At 37.8% G+C, this 13,422-nt stretch overlaps 1 protein-coding gene across 10 annotated transcripts in view; it reads right to left on the reverse strand.

Moving 5' to 3' along the window:
* The window catches only part of RBMS3 (RNA binding motif single stranded interacting protein 3), a 761,325-nt gene that overhangs the window by 90,021 nt on the left and 657,882 nt on the right, over positions 1-13,422 (reverse strand). For all 10 annotated transcript variants that reach the window (XM_064506141.1, XM_064506140.1, XM_026098805.2 and 7 more), the window contains one exon: positions 2,638-2,744. In XM_064506141.1, the coding sequence (XP_064362211.1) occupies positions 2,638-2,744 (107 nt within the window). The remainder of the gene's footprint in view (positions 1-2,637; positions 2,745-13,422) is intronic.

Consider the following 13,422-nt stretch of genomic DNA (forward strand, 5'->3'; position numbering starts at 1 on the left):
CTCCAGTTGGAGGCCTGTGACAAAACTGTTCGTGCCATTCCCCTGGAGCTGGCCCTCCCGCGTGGTCATCCTCATACATGTGCGGTGTGAACACTGCCCAAACCGCAGGAGTTTTCCAAATGCCCTTCATGTAACTATCCACGAATGCAAATGCTTATCTGAACAATAGCCAAATACATCTTGGTCTAGATACCATAACACATGGGATTTAGCCCGGGTGGAAATATTGAGATGCAGTCTCTCGGACACTATTTCAATGCTGTTCTCTGGGGAAGAAACCAAGAAAAAGCAGAGATGCAGGGAATATTTTCAGATTTCATCTGTAATCAGACCTATGACACTTGTCTTCTTAACAGTTATTCCTCACTATTCACTGTCTGTGTTTTTTTAAAGAAAATAAAGTTGACAGGAATAATAGTAGGAAGGTTACCTGAGTGCTGCTACAATGAGAACAACTCAATGATACGTCTTGCTTAGAGAGAGATCAGTTAAGGACAAAGAGGTAGAAAAACTCGACTGTATACAAAATACAAGATTAATTCCACAGAAAGATTTTAGTTTGGAAATAAGAAAATTTGACAGTGTGGAAGAAATCTAATAAATGAGTGACTTACAGTAAAAGACAGCATGCATTATTGTCTCCAGTGCTTCAACTAGTAATACCCAATGCACAGAAAAATGTTAACCAAAAGTCAGTACAATCTGTGAAACCATATTTCTACAGAGCACATTCCTAGCTTTAATATTTGAGAGGTCCCATCTTTACAATCTTTCCAAGTTTGCAGATTATACTGTGACAACAGCTTTGCAGTTTGATAGTTGACTGCAAACAAGAAGAAGGAATGATATCTCCCAGCACTGAACAGTAGTTTTTGCATTTCCATACTATTAACACACTAAACACACTCTGCCTCTAGTTCATAAGGATATCACCATCCTTAATATGAGCCATGCCCAGACAGAGCAGCAAATTCACTACATACGGTGCAATAAGTTCATGCTCTGAGGCCATATGGCGTAACAGTGGCTTGGTGGCTTTAACTGTAAGTTCTCTTGCTTATTGATTTGAACTCAAGGAAGTATACAACTGTGGAGATAATGTCTGCAATGGCATTTACTATTTAAATGGGGATTTAGAAGCTGTTTAAAACATGAATTATTGACCTTTTGGAAGGATTGTTACTACCTCCTAGATGCCTTTGTTTTTAGAGCCTTATATGCTACAACCTGAGTCTACTGCCTGAAGTACCTTCGGGGTGCTCATTCTTTGGTAGATCCTTTACATGACAAACTATAATGGCTCCTAAGCAGACGTCTCCATTTTTCGAGTCAACGACCGCAATGAACCTTTGGAGACTACTGCAGTCTCTTGCAGCAAATGTGGCTGCCATGCTGGCACTTTGAGTCCACAGAGCTAAAAATACTTTGGGGCATTTTTGTTGGAACAGTGTAGAAACCACCTTGCTGAAGGGAGCAATTTTTATGCTTTCAAGAGGCCATTCTGTTTGTTTTAGGAGCTCACCAATCGTGCTAGAGTATATATGTCACAAACTAATGGTCCAAAAAGTATCAGCTAGCAAATCAAGTAGTTAGGGGAAAGCAAAAACCCTCTAGAAACAACCAACTTTCAAATACCAAGTCATTTGCTTTTTTATTTGCTTTGTAAAATTAAAGTAAATATAGCAGAAACCTCCGAAAAAAAGAAAAGAAAAGAAAACCTCTGATTCTAGTGGGCCACAACTGAGCAATGTATTTTTTTTTCTTTGAAGTCTCCATCATAAACACAAAGAATGGGTGTTTAGGATGGAAACACTTGTAAGTCCTTCTGCCTTCACAGCTATGATAATGTACAAGAAGGTACTATAACCAGATTTACCTCATTTATTCAAGTGTCTTTATCCTATAATAACATTCAAGAAGAATAAACAAACTCTTGAAGAGTCAAAGAAATTCTTTTCTTATTTCACCCACATTTGGAGTCACTTCATGTACAAGTGCATGGAAAGGAAACTCTAGTAATAGACTATTTACAGCAGAGCAGAAAGCAGCTGTTAGGTTTTCTTTTTTTTTTTTTTTAATTTTGTATACATGATGGAAACAAGCCTACTGTAAACTGTTTTGTCTGGACAGAATGAAGATCCCAGTTCAGATAAGCTTTTGGAGCCCTTTTACATGGACCATGAATCTAGATGGGCAAGTACATCTTTCCATTCTGTAACAGCCCATGTGTTCCCTGATGCTGTTCTATCCCCAGGAAATGTATGGAAAATATAATGTTGCACTGCTCAGGTGTAAATAGATCCTTGGTTTATAACAGGCACAAAACAGGTGCTGACAGCACACCGGTAAGAGAAGATTGGGTTCAAGTCTGGCTGCAGGCAGCGAGTTCGCCAAGTGACAGGGCTGGGGACAACTCCACACCGAGCTCTGAAATTCTCTTTCCTGTGACTTTACACGATACACATTATTATACGCCTCCCTTTGCCCCCCGCTTACATACTACCGCTCACTTTTTCTGTGTGAAGCTATTGTATTTTGTGTGCCACTTGATTCCTTCGCAGCGCAGAAAGGTAGACCTGCAGGTCTGCAACTGACTTCTCCCAAGCCCCTGGGAAATAATTGCCGCGTGGCACTTACCTCTCCTTCTCTGGGCCACGGCCTTCCATTCTGTGTGTATTTGCTTTGATTCTGACGCTTCTTTTGCCCTCCATCAGCAAATTTGCACAGCAAAGGCTCAGTGGGGGCTGTGAAGACAAGAAACCCAGTCTATATTAGCATCCCCCCTCAAAAGAAAGTGATTATACCAGCAACAGTAGTGCTTTGTAATACTGATCTTTTGAAGTAAAATCTTGCCTTCTGCAGATATTTTTTGCCTTTTTTAGCCTTGACTCCACTGGCAGCTGTTCCTACTAACTAAGCTTCAAAAAATATATACTGGCAGCCTTTAAAAGAATTTAGTAAATATTGTTGAAAAAATAATCAGCCTACGCAGAATGTTGAGTTGCTATAGTGGAATAGTGGAGCTAGGCATTAGTTCCAGCTGAGTTAGACACATATTCATGACCAGCACTAATGCAAGGATAAACACTGCTTTACTAAAGCAGATTTCTGCTTTTATTGTAAAAACTTTGCAAAAATCTGTTAAGGGAATGTGTTCTCACTATTTTTGTGTTTCTCGGCACTCCATCCTTTAAAATCTGGATAAACAGAACATAATAAAGACTTTTGCCAAGCACAGTCCAATTAGCTTTCTTTTCCTCTTAACTCCTCTATTAAAAGAGTTGACAGCTGGGAAAACTCCTTTCCTCTCCAACTGAGGTCCGGTCTGTGAGAATACAATAGTGGCGGACGCCAGCACCTCGCTGGACAACCCAGATTTGCAGAGCCCCAGACCCAAACGGGGAGCTCACGCTAGAGCCCCCTCAGGAAGAAATAAACACACATCAAATGGGTACAACAGGAAGGGAACTCGGTGTCTTGGTATCTTTTCCCATCTATCCAGCTTTTAAGAGCCTCCTAAAACACCTTTCAGTCAAAGCCGTATTTAGCTTGCTGGTGGGAGCAAGCCTTTGCTGCCTCTTTCCTCAAAGAGGGGCCAAATTCTAGTCGCTTTGTTAGGTATATGTCAGAATTGTCCTTCATAGCCTAGATCAACTGATAGGTAAATCACAGATGGCTTAGTTCAAAGAAATCTAAGAATAATATTTCACATCAGAACCTTTTCAGGAACTTCGGGGTTTTTGATGGGAAAAGAGAAGAAACCTAGCTTTTCTGTTATTTCCTGCTTCCAGGAGGGTAGAAATGCTGAAAGAATAAAAGCGCAGAGTTATGAAAGAAAAGATGCAGTAAGGGGGTTAGTCGAGCTGCTTACTTATTCATTTGGAATAAAAATAATGATTTGGTTAAAGGATTAGATAAGTTCATGTAGTATTAAAACCAGCTCACCTCCCTTAGCCTCTTAGTTACAACTCAAAGTGGGCCAGCAATTGTAAATTAAAACTGCGATCACTTGAAAACTGTAACCAAGGAGCTAGGCACATGGAGAATCTTGCATCAAAAGCACCATTTCTCATTGGGACAGCATCACTTTGGCTACTCCTGAAGCTTTAACAGCCTTGTTTTTCATTACCATTTTACCAGGCAAGTAATTTCCAAGGTCACTGGAAAGTGAACTACAGGGAACAATCTATTGTTGGCAGAAAGCTAGCCTGTGTGACCCCAGACGTCTTTCCCCACCTCTGACTTGGATTATTATATCCGATTTTGGTAGAAGCAATGCTCAGCCAACCATTTTAAATTTAAAATAGTGAAGGTTTAAAAGCATCCAGGTGGCTATGGAGATTCTCCCTGCAGACGGAGAGATTTTACAGGGCTGATTACCCTGCACTTTCACCAGTTTTACTCCACAGTGCAATGCAGCATGATTTCAAAGCGGTTAGTTGCAATGCACTTTGATATGATTGTGAGGGAGGAGCAGGTGCTAAGACAGCATTAGAGAAAGACCTAATAAATGTCACATCTGAAGCTTCAAAAGCTTTTGGTTTTGAACTGAACAACTCTCAGGCAACGTATGATATCATTAGGAGAAGCAAGCAAAACTCAATCTGAATGTTGCGCATTTACACATGCCAAGATCATCACAACGCACACATGTGGTATTAGCTGTTGTACTATGATGTCGTACAGCAAGCTAGGAGATTATATGGTTTACTACATATCCTTTCTGTATATTAGCGAACCACAAATGGGAAGCTGTTGCCATTTCTGGACTTCCCAGTATCTGGCGTTACTATCTGACAGCCTCTTCTATGATAGCTTGGACCTTCCTAAAGCGGACGGAGAAGAGACTATTAGCCACCACTGAACAGACCTGCGAAACAAGTTTGCTCCCCATCTAGAAAAAAAAGGCAAAAAAATTTGTACTGACTTCTCAGGAGGTAGGGGAGGAGATGGAAAAGGACAAGGCACCATGCCCTTCACAGAGAGATTTCTGCATGGGAAACTATATATTCCTCTCCAGCAAACTGAAAGGAGTTCTGGGGAAAAGAGCATCCCATGCAGACCAACAGTAATATAAGCAAAAGGATCAAAAGAAAAAATTCTGACAAGACAAAAGAGTCCAGTTCATTTTTTTTTCCAAAACACAGATACATAGCGTACTATATCCAGCAAGACAGAAAATGATCTTATTAGCTCTCCAGTGATGTAGATCTTAATCGCTTGTCACTGGGAATATGGTAACCGACCTCAAAATGTAAAGAAATCAAATTAATATCCTTTACTCTTTCAGGACATATGATAGAGAGTCGCAGAGTCTTAGGAGTTCAAACATGTTTCTCTGATCCAAGTACACAGAAGGTCTCAAACCTCTAGTGTACTTCAGCCCTCTTGAAATCCTTTGAAAGAAAAGTTCTCTAGGCTTTGCAAGATCAGGGGCATATGAATACTTGACATGCGTGTAATCGCTCCTACTAAACAAATACATAACTACATAAGATACTGGAAAGAACATACCCTATCCCACTACATCAGCAAAATTATTTCTAAGTAGAATTCTTTTTGAACAGTTTCATGAAATGTCAGTAGTGCTTTAAAGATAATAAAATTTACCTCAGACAAGGAAGGAAAAAAATCACAATTGGGTATTACAGTTATCAATTCAAAAAGAAAATATAGAAGGAACTATTCAAGCTATATCAACATTATGTGAATAATATTAAAGGACTGCAACAGAAGTGGGATATTTTACCCCCAAATACTTAAGGGGGAAGAAGAAAAAAAGGGGAATCTTTTAAACCATTTCTGCTTTTGCTTTCTTTCTTTCCAGACAGATATCTCTGAATTTAGGGACTCAATTTTTACCTTTCTCTTTTTCTTCTGTATGAATACATAGACTGAAAATAAATGCCAATGTCCTAGCCTCTTCTCTCACCTATTCTAGTACTGACGAAATAGAAAACATAATTTGGATATCTGTAAATGTTCATATTTGGAACTGATAAGCACACCTTCTTGTAAGGTTTTTGATATCCTCAAAGTTTCAGGAATGTGTGGCATTTTGAAGTACATCTGGAAAATCTGCTGTTGGCATTTTCCTGTCAGAAAAGTGAGAATTGATTCTCTCAAGACAAACTTCAGGCTATTCCATTCTGATAAACTCTTCAAGATAGAAGGTACTGCTCTTTCTTTGACTTCTACTTGACAGTAACAAATATAAGTATCAAGAATAAATAACAACCTTAACCTGAACAGGCTTCATTAAGCCATAACCTATTTTTCACGGAAAAAAATTTAAATGCTTGCTGTAGTTCCCATCCAAAGTCTGCTCTAGTTAATAAGACAAATAGCCCTGAACTTGGCTTTCAGTCCTGAGAAGGAAGCAGGATCAAATTGATATTGCTTTTAAACAGCATTTGCCAAGACACTCGGGGTTGCTCTAGGAGAGGGCAGCACATGCTAGTGTTTGAATTCTGTTCCCATGGAAGTCAATGGCTAAAATCCCATCTCCCTATAATCAGGCCCTGAGTTCCCTCTAAGAGTTCAGTGAAGGTGAAATAGAGAGACTGGTTTTATGTCAATCAAGCCTGTCGATATTGTTGGAGTTCCCTTAGGAGATCAGCTGCTTCTGCTCCGCTACGTTAGACAGACAGACTGGGCAGGCAGACAGTACTGAGCGGCCAAAAGGCCGTTATCTCACCAAAAGCAACACTGGTATTTAGAATGGGACAAAACCTTTAGATGGAAGGAGATGGGGATAACTGTGCCCCCTTTTCAAATTTCGCAGGCTCTGAAATGTTTCGTGGCAGGAATGCAACTTCAATTAGACTGGAGAATTCAACAGAAAGAAACCTTCTAAATAGTTATGAAATGTCATTTCCTTATTTTTTCATTTATCTGAAAGCAGATACAGTTGAGCTTCTACATATGCAAAAATGTATATATTCATGAACATGTGCTTCATAAAGGAATAAGGAAGATATAAGGTATCGTTTCCATTCAGTAGAATGGAAATGGAATTTTGTTGGATGCTTTCGTGGATCTTTATCAGGTGCTCTGATACTTTTTCTATTTTTAGAGGTTGCTGAGGAAAGCTTGTCCTCCACATCTTCCTATTCATAGTTGAAAAGCATCATCTGTCCAGCAATAGCAAGAATTACTTATATAGAAAAGTGGTACCAAGAACATATTTATATATTTCATCTGGTTTTAGTAGGAATATTTTTGAAGACAGAATACTTCTCAGCATGTCAGGAAGAGCTAAATCTCTTCTTGTCACCTTGGGCAAAAATAAAGATAACACTTTTAGTAGAGAGCCCAGGAACAAGTGCACTGTGAACAGTCACACAGATCTTTAAATACCTTCATTTTGTTAATGTGAAGAAAAATGATGAAGAAATCACTGCTATATCACCAAATGGTCAGTGTGCAGTCAATGATACATTTCAAAGTATGTTTTCAAGAGAAAGTTGGATTAACTTATTATTCAGCCTTGCAAATCCTCCTCACAGTAAAAAGGAGCAGAGCAATAGCTGAGTTCACAGTTACACCAAGCATTCAAACTGATCAAGTCTGGATAACTAATTTTCTCCTTTACTCCCTCCCAAATTTTAAATATTTCGATAACATTTTCAAGTATAAATCACATAAAATATCTGATTGAAACATCCATACAAGAACCAATCCCTTCGCCTGCCACAAATCAATCAGTTTTTAGTCTTTGAGAAAAGCTTCATGCTACACTAAGCTCAAAAGTACTTGGCAAGTTTACTTGCTATTTACTCATACAGTATTTAAGAGAGAGACATGAAATACAGAAAAGCTCTAAACCATGGCAGAACAGAGGAAATTAAGGTTCCCATAATACAACTGGGCTCGTACGGATGTACTCAGTGGGACTGTGCTGTCTTCAAAACCCTCAAAGTTTATTCAGAAAATGAATTTTGGAGTTTAAAGTCTTAAATTTGTAAGAGTTTCAGGATCCCATCAATAGAGCAGCTCTTTGTACTTGGGAGTCTACTTGCTTCAAGAAAAGTTCTGTCACCCATTTAAGACTTTAATACTTATCCATCCCAAAGTAATAAATAAGCAACTCTTCAAGCAAGATTTAAAACACAACTGTGGCTGTTCTGCTCTCAGAAAATTAAGAGCAAGAATTGTAAAAGATGGTATGTGACATGAAAGGACAAAAAGGACACATGAGGACAGAGACCACTAGCCGAGTAAGGAAATCTCAAGAAATCAAGCAAATAAATACATCATCCTATCCTGCATGGAGTGCCTTGACTTGTTGAAGGACAGAGAGTTGATCACTTTGTGGAGTAATAGATTTTGTCCCAGAAGTCCATGCTATTGGATGTGAGATCACCATGGATGGACACTAACATATATACATAGAAGTATAATGAAAGCACACTATTACACATCAGGAATTCCTTGCTGTCCAGGCTTCTGGTATGAGCCAGAGCTTTGACACACACAAGCATCTGTAAATAATGCACTGTGGAAGATGATGTCTTTTGAATTATACAAACAAGGTCAAGCAACGCATAGCATATTTGTCACCTCTTCTAGTAGGTTCACAGTTAAATTTAGCTGTATGTTATTCAGTGGACTTACACAGCTGATTATGAAAGCAAAACAATGAGTTAACATTGCATTTGGTTTCTACAACATACCACTTTCACTACATAATTGTAGAAAATGGGGAAACAGCTTTATATAACAGATAAGTACCCCAAAGCAACAATTAGAAAACAAACATCTGTTTGGCTATAGATGTAAAAAAGTCATTTACTTTTGGTAAACTATATTATAGCTTAAGTAATTACCTCTAGTTCACCTCTCTGTCTTCAGAAATGGGATACAATCCTTTCATCTCTTTGTATAATAATTATTTCCAAAGAGCAAGAATATATTAGAAGAGGAAAGTAAATCCCAGAGGAGAAATAGCATGTCAAGTGTAAAGTTAGTGCTTCTATTTTATGAAACACAAATTATTTAGAACAGGTAAATTGTATGCATATGTTGGAGAAACAGCATGCCAACCGTGAAGTGTGGTCCAGATCTCGTTGCAATCAATGGAAACACTCCATCTACTTCAAAGAAAAGCTATACTTCATCATATCATTGCAGAAACCCCCCAGAAGATTTGTTAGAGCTGATCAGAAACTACAGTTACATTTCTATGAGAAATTGCAATGTGTTAAGGTTTGCTGTTGTTCAAAAACTATATATTTTAAAATTTTTCAACAGAACGTAATTTCTAAAAGTGTCTGATTCAGGTCTATTAAAATCTTCCATTCTAAAGGTGCTGATAAGGGGAAACCATTATGATACAAAATATTAGCTAGATACATTATTTTATGGAGATAAGATATACAAGTATGCTTTAATATGGTATGGAAACTTGAATAAAATGAAATCAAAATAGCGAAGCTGAAATGAAATATTAAAGCAGTGCCGCAATGAAATAATACAATAGTGCATTTTTATTTTAACTAGCTCCATTTCTCAACCAGCACTAGTGTTGGCTTCCTGTAGGAGAACCTGAATGGATGAGGAATGCATCCAGAGCAGAATTAAGTTCATTAACTAACTTTATTAATCAATAGCTAATTAATACACTGTACTTTAATGTTAGATTTTGCCTTTACTTTAAACAACAGGTCAGAATCAGAGCTCACAAAAGTTAAAGAGAGACTCTCAGTGACTTCGGTGGGATTTGGAGTGTAAACACGATGACCTGGATGTAAAAATTCTTTACTGTTAAGTACTTCTATTGAAAGTACTTACATAGATTTTGGCACCAGCCTCAGTGCCATTCAATATAAGAGCTTTCAGAATGCAGCAGGTCCTTTTCTAGCCACTTTGCTTTTGCATTTAATGTTATTCTTGAATTAACAGTACAGCATTAACATCTGTTGTCTGAATATCCAGTGGGTGAAGTTTCCATTTATAAGAGCTAGAAACTCCATTCAAGCTAATACAAGTATGAATCCGGAGCAACTCCCCTGAAGTCAAACACAAATTTGAGGTAACTGAGCAAGAGCAGAGTCAGGCCTGTGATTTTTGCTAGGGAAAGCAGCTTCCAAACCTGATGATACAGCAACGTTCCCTCCTACTGGGGGTCAACTGGCAGAAAGCTAAAAAATATGAGCTGTAATTCATTCTTTGTGCCCATTGATACAACAGCTTTTCACAACTGGATAAAAGGGAAAGGAGGGTCTTTCAACAGTGATTTCTTTTGTGATTTTTAAACTCCTTAAAGATAAATTAATGGCAAAAGAGGATGCCCTTTTATTGAACGACTGTTTGCAGAAATCATTCCATCCATCTTAAACCTCTGTTTGATAGTAATTTAGGACAGGATCCATAGCCAACAGAAATTTTAGGCATATTGTTTTATTGTGCCAGTTATAATTACACAACCTGGAATTTGGCTGTGTTAATACCTCCTGCAAAAATACTATGATACACTCCCTTGGATTCTCGCCTCACTGGAAGAGCCACCATGTACTCAAAAATTTAAACAGTACTGTATTTTGAAGAGGAGTATTGGCTACAAGTCTTTCAAAGTACTTTACATGTTATCTCTGAGGCAGATAATAAACAAACATTGAAACAATAGATAAAAAATGCTTTTGGTTAATTCTGTTAGCCTTGCTCAGCAATGTTCCATGCTGCTTAACCAGCATTGTTAAAGAGTAAATGCTTAAGAAACACCAACTTGCCTTTTCACGTTTGAAGAATTTTTGTGTGGACCCCATGTACCAGACAGAGCTCCACTTTATTGTTTCAAGTCAGAGTCGCTAAGCAAAACACTGAAAAAAGAAGAGCTTACATAGCCCTCCTGGAAATTTTGCACACGATTAGTAGAGTAAGGATATGATAATGTGGTAGGTTCCTATCAAGAGTTTTTGCCCATGGATAATAGTTGGCTAGTGTGATAGTTTTTGAAGAACAAGAAACAATATTACATAGATTTTGCAGATGATCATTATTATAAGGGATTCTGACTTTTATATTTTTTTTTTTCATTTTCACTTCTTTTTTACCATTCTTCTGTCATTGGCTTCTTCTACAGTTACTGCTGCAGAGGCTTATCAAATGACACATATTTGGGTAGGAGTTGATTCCTCCAAGTGAAATGAACTAATGACAAACTTAAAAAATACCCCCAAAAGCATTTTAAAACAGTTTCATTTACTGTGTTTTATTGTGAATTCCTAGAGCATGACTGACCACACAGGCACACATTTCTGCCATGTATGACAAGGAATGGACCTAGGAAAGCTCGTGTGAACAGCAGCCAGCCACCTCCACAACCACTGAAGTTGATGGGAATACTTTCATTACATTCAGTTGGTTTTAGCACAGACCCCTCGTCTATGCCTTGCACAGGAAATAAATAAGACAGCAGTTATGTTGAAATCTCTTCTAAGGAAATTTGCTTTCTCTTCCTCTCTCCCCTCCTCTGTGTTTTTCTTTCAGTGCCAACACTCAAAAATTACAGGTGCTATTGTTTTACTGGGTCTTTAATCTTAAAACTGCAATCCCTTCATATCAGTAACAAAATGCAAAGAAAGTCAAGCCAGCCTCTAGCCTTTCATCAGGAACAAGCTCACTGCAAAAAAAACACACAATGAGGTTCTGGTGCCTTATTGTGTTTAGTGTCATCCCAGACAAGCATTAAAGCTAAAAGTCCATATGTTGTGGTAGTGAAACAGAGGACATCTGTGTTGGCCCATTTGTTTAAGTAGGCAGCACCACAACTTTAGTGCATTCACTTCATATCAGTGTACGACTTGAATGCTACCGCTCCTACTTACACCGTGGCATATAGCTTCTACCTCTAGCTTAACCTGAGGTCCCAGGACTCTGTAATCTGCAGATAGAAGAAGTCAAGTGAAAAAAATCACCCTCTAAATGTGAACCCCAAACCACTCTTTCAGTCCCATCTGAGACTGCTCTATGAGCTTTTAGGAAGAATGTACTTCATATACCTCTTTGCCCTCTCCCATAATCTCAGAATTTATTTTGTTTGGATGAAAATGGAGATCTTGTATTTCTTACTGTTCAATTATTAAGGAACAGCAACAAAGTCAGTCCTATCTGAAGGGCTCAGCGATTTTTAAATGATCTCATGTACTGTAATTTATAATGGAAAATCAGGTACAAATAGTGTGAGATGCTTTCTAGTTCCCCTCTAATGGAAATAAAATGAACCCCTGGTAATGGGTGACCTTACTTGCTTCTGTGGTCACCCATTTTACTTTTTAGTATTCACTTTAGTACTCTCGGGAGAAAAGAGTAAATGCAGAGCTTTTATCCGATGATGCTTCTCAAAACAATAGCTCTGTGCTTCTGCTATAAAATCTATTTTTACTATTCTCATAAACTAATGTTATCGATCACTGAGATTTTGCTATTATCCCACTAAGAAAAACTTATTTGTACGGACAACCCAGAGACAAAATGATTGGAATTTACGCAGTACAAAGAATTAATTTTGGTTACCCTAATACAAGGCTATTTCATGTACCTATTTAAATAGTATTTATTTATATAAACTGGTACATTACCATCACATTATTCCTTGTCTGTGTGACACTGCTAGAACTAATACTATGAAGAAAAAAAAATCCATTTCAAACATATGTTATCAATATAAACAAGGAAACCTGGCCAAATGTCTTATGTCAATACAATGATTTCTTTCCACCAGCATAATGATAATTGCTGTACACAGACATTTATTTTTGACTAATTAAGGTCGAGTCTTGGCATTCCCTGCTCACACTCCAACATATGTATGCCATCAATGTGCAGAACAGCTTATGCAACCCGGCATTGAACTGCATGGGGAAGAAATGCTTCAGTTATGACCATTAGCTTATTTGATTCAGACGTGCATGTTTGAATACTACATTTTGTTTACAGATGGTGGGGAAAGAAACATCTGTTGTGTCTTTGTGAATGGTCATTGCAATAAAAAAGTTAAGTGAACAAATATATAATGCTTCCATTATTTGCAGTTCTACTCATAGGCTATTAAGAAGTAGCAGTAGAAAAATCTTATGATAAGAAGAAAGATTTTGGTTGAGTAAAAATGTGCACGTTCAAAGCAGCAATACGACCTGTCAATATCACAGCTAAAACAGCATATTCCTAAAAGCACTGATTTGTGTGCATGCAATAAATATTCCTGTGTAAATGAAAAATTAATCCCAATTTTTAACGAGCGATCAGCCTGTTCAACAGTTTAAAAATATTCAGAAATATTCAGATTTTTTTCTCAGACTGTTTAATGAAAATCCCTTTATTTAAATCAGTTCTAATTAGCACACATTCCAACAATGATTACTGGGTGCAGAAGCAAAAACTCTAGCCATTTGTAATCTAAACTATAACTGAGCAATATAA

The sequence above is a fragment of the Dromaius novaehollandiae genome, chromosome 2, assembly GCF_036370855.1.
Source record: "Dromaius novaehollandiae isolate bDroNov1 chromosome 2, bDroNov1.hap1, whole genome shotgun sequence".
In the NCBI taxonomy this organism is placed as follows: domain Eukaryota; kingdom Metazoa; phylum Chordata; class Aves; order Casuariiformes; family Dromaiidae; genus Dromaius; species Dromaius novaehollandiae.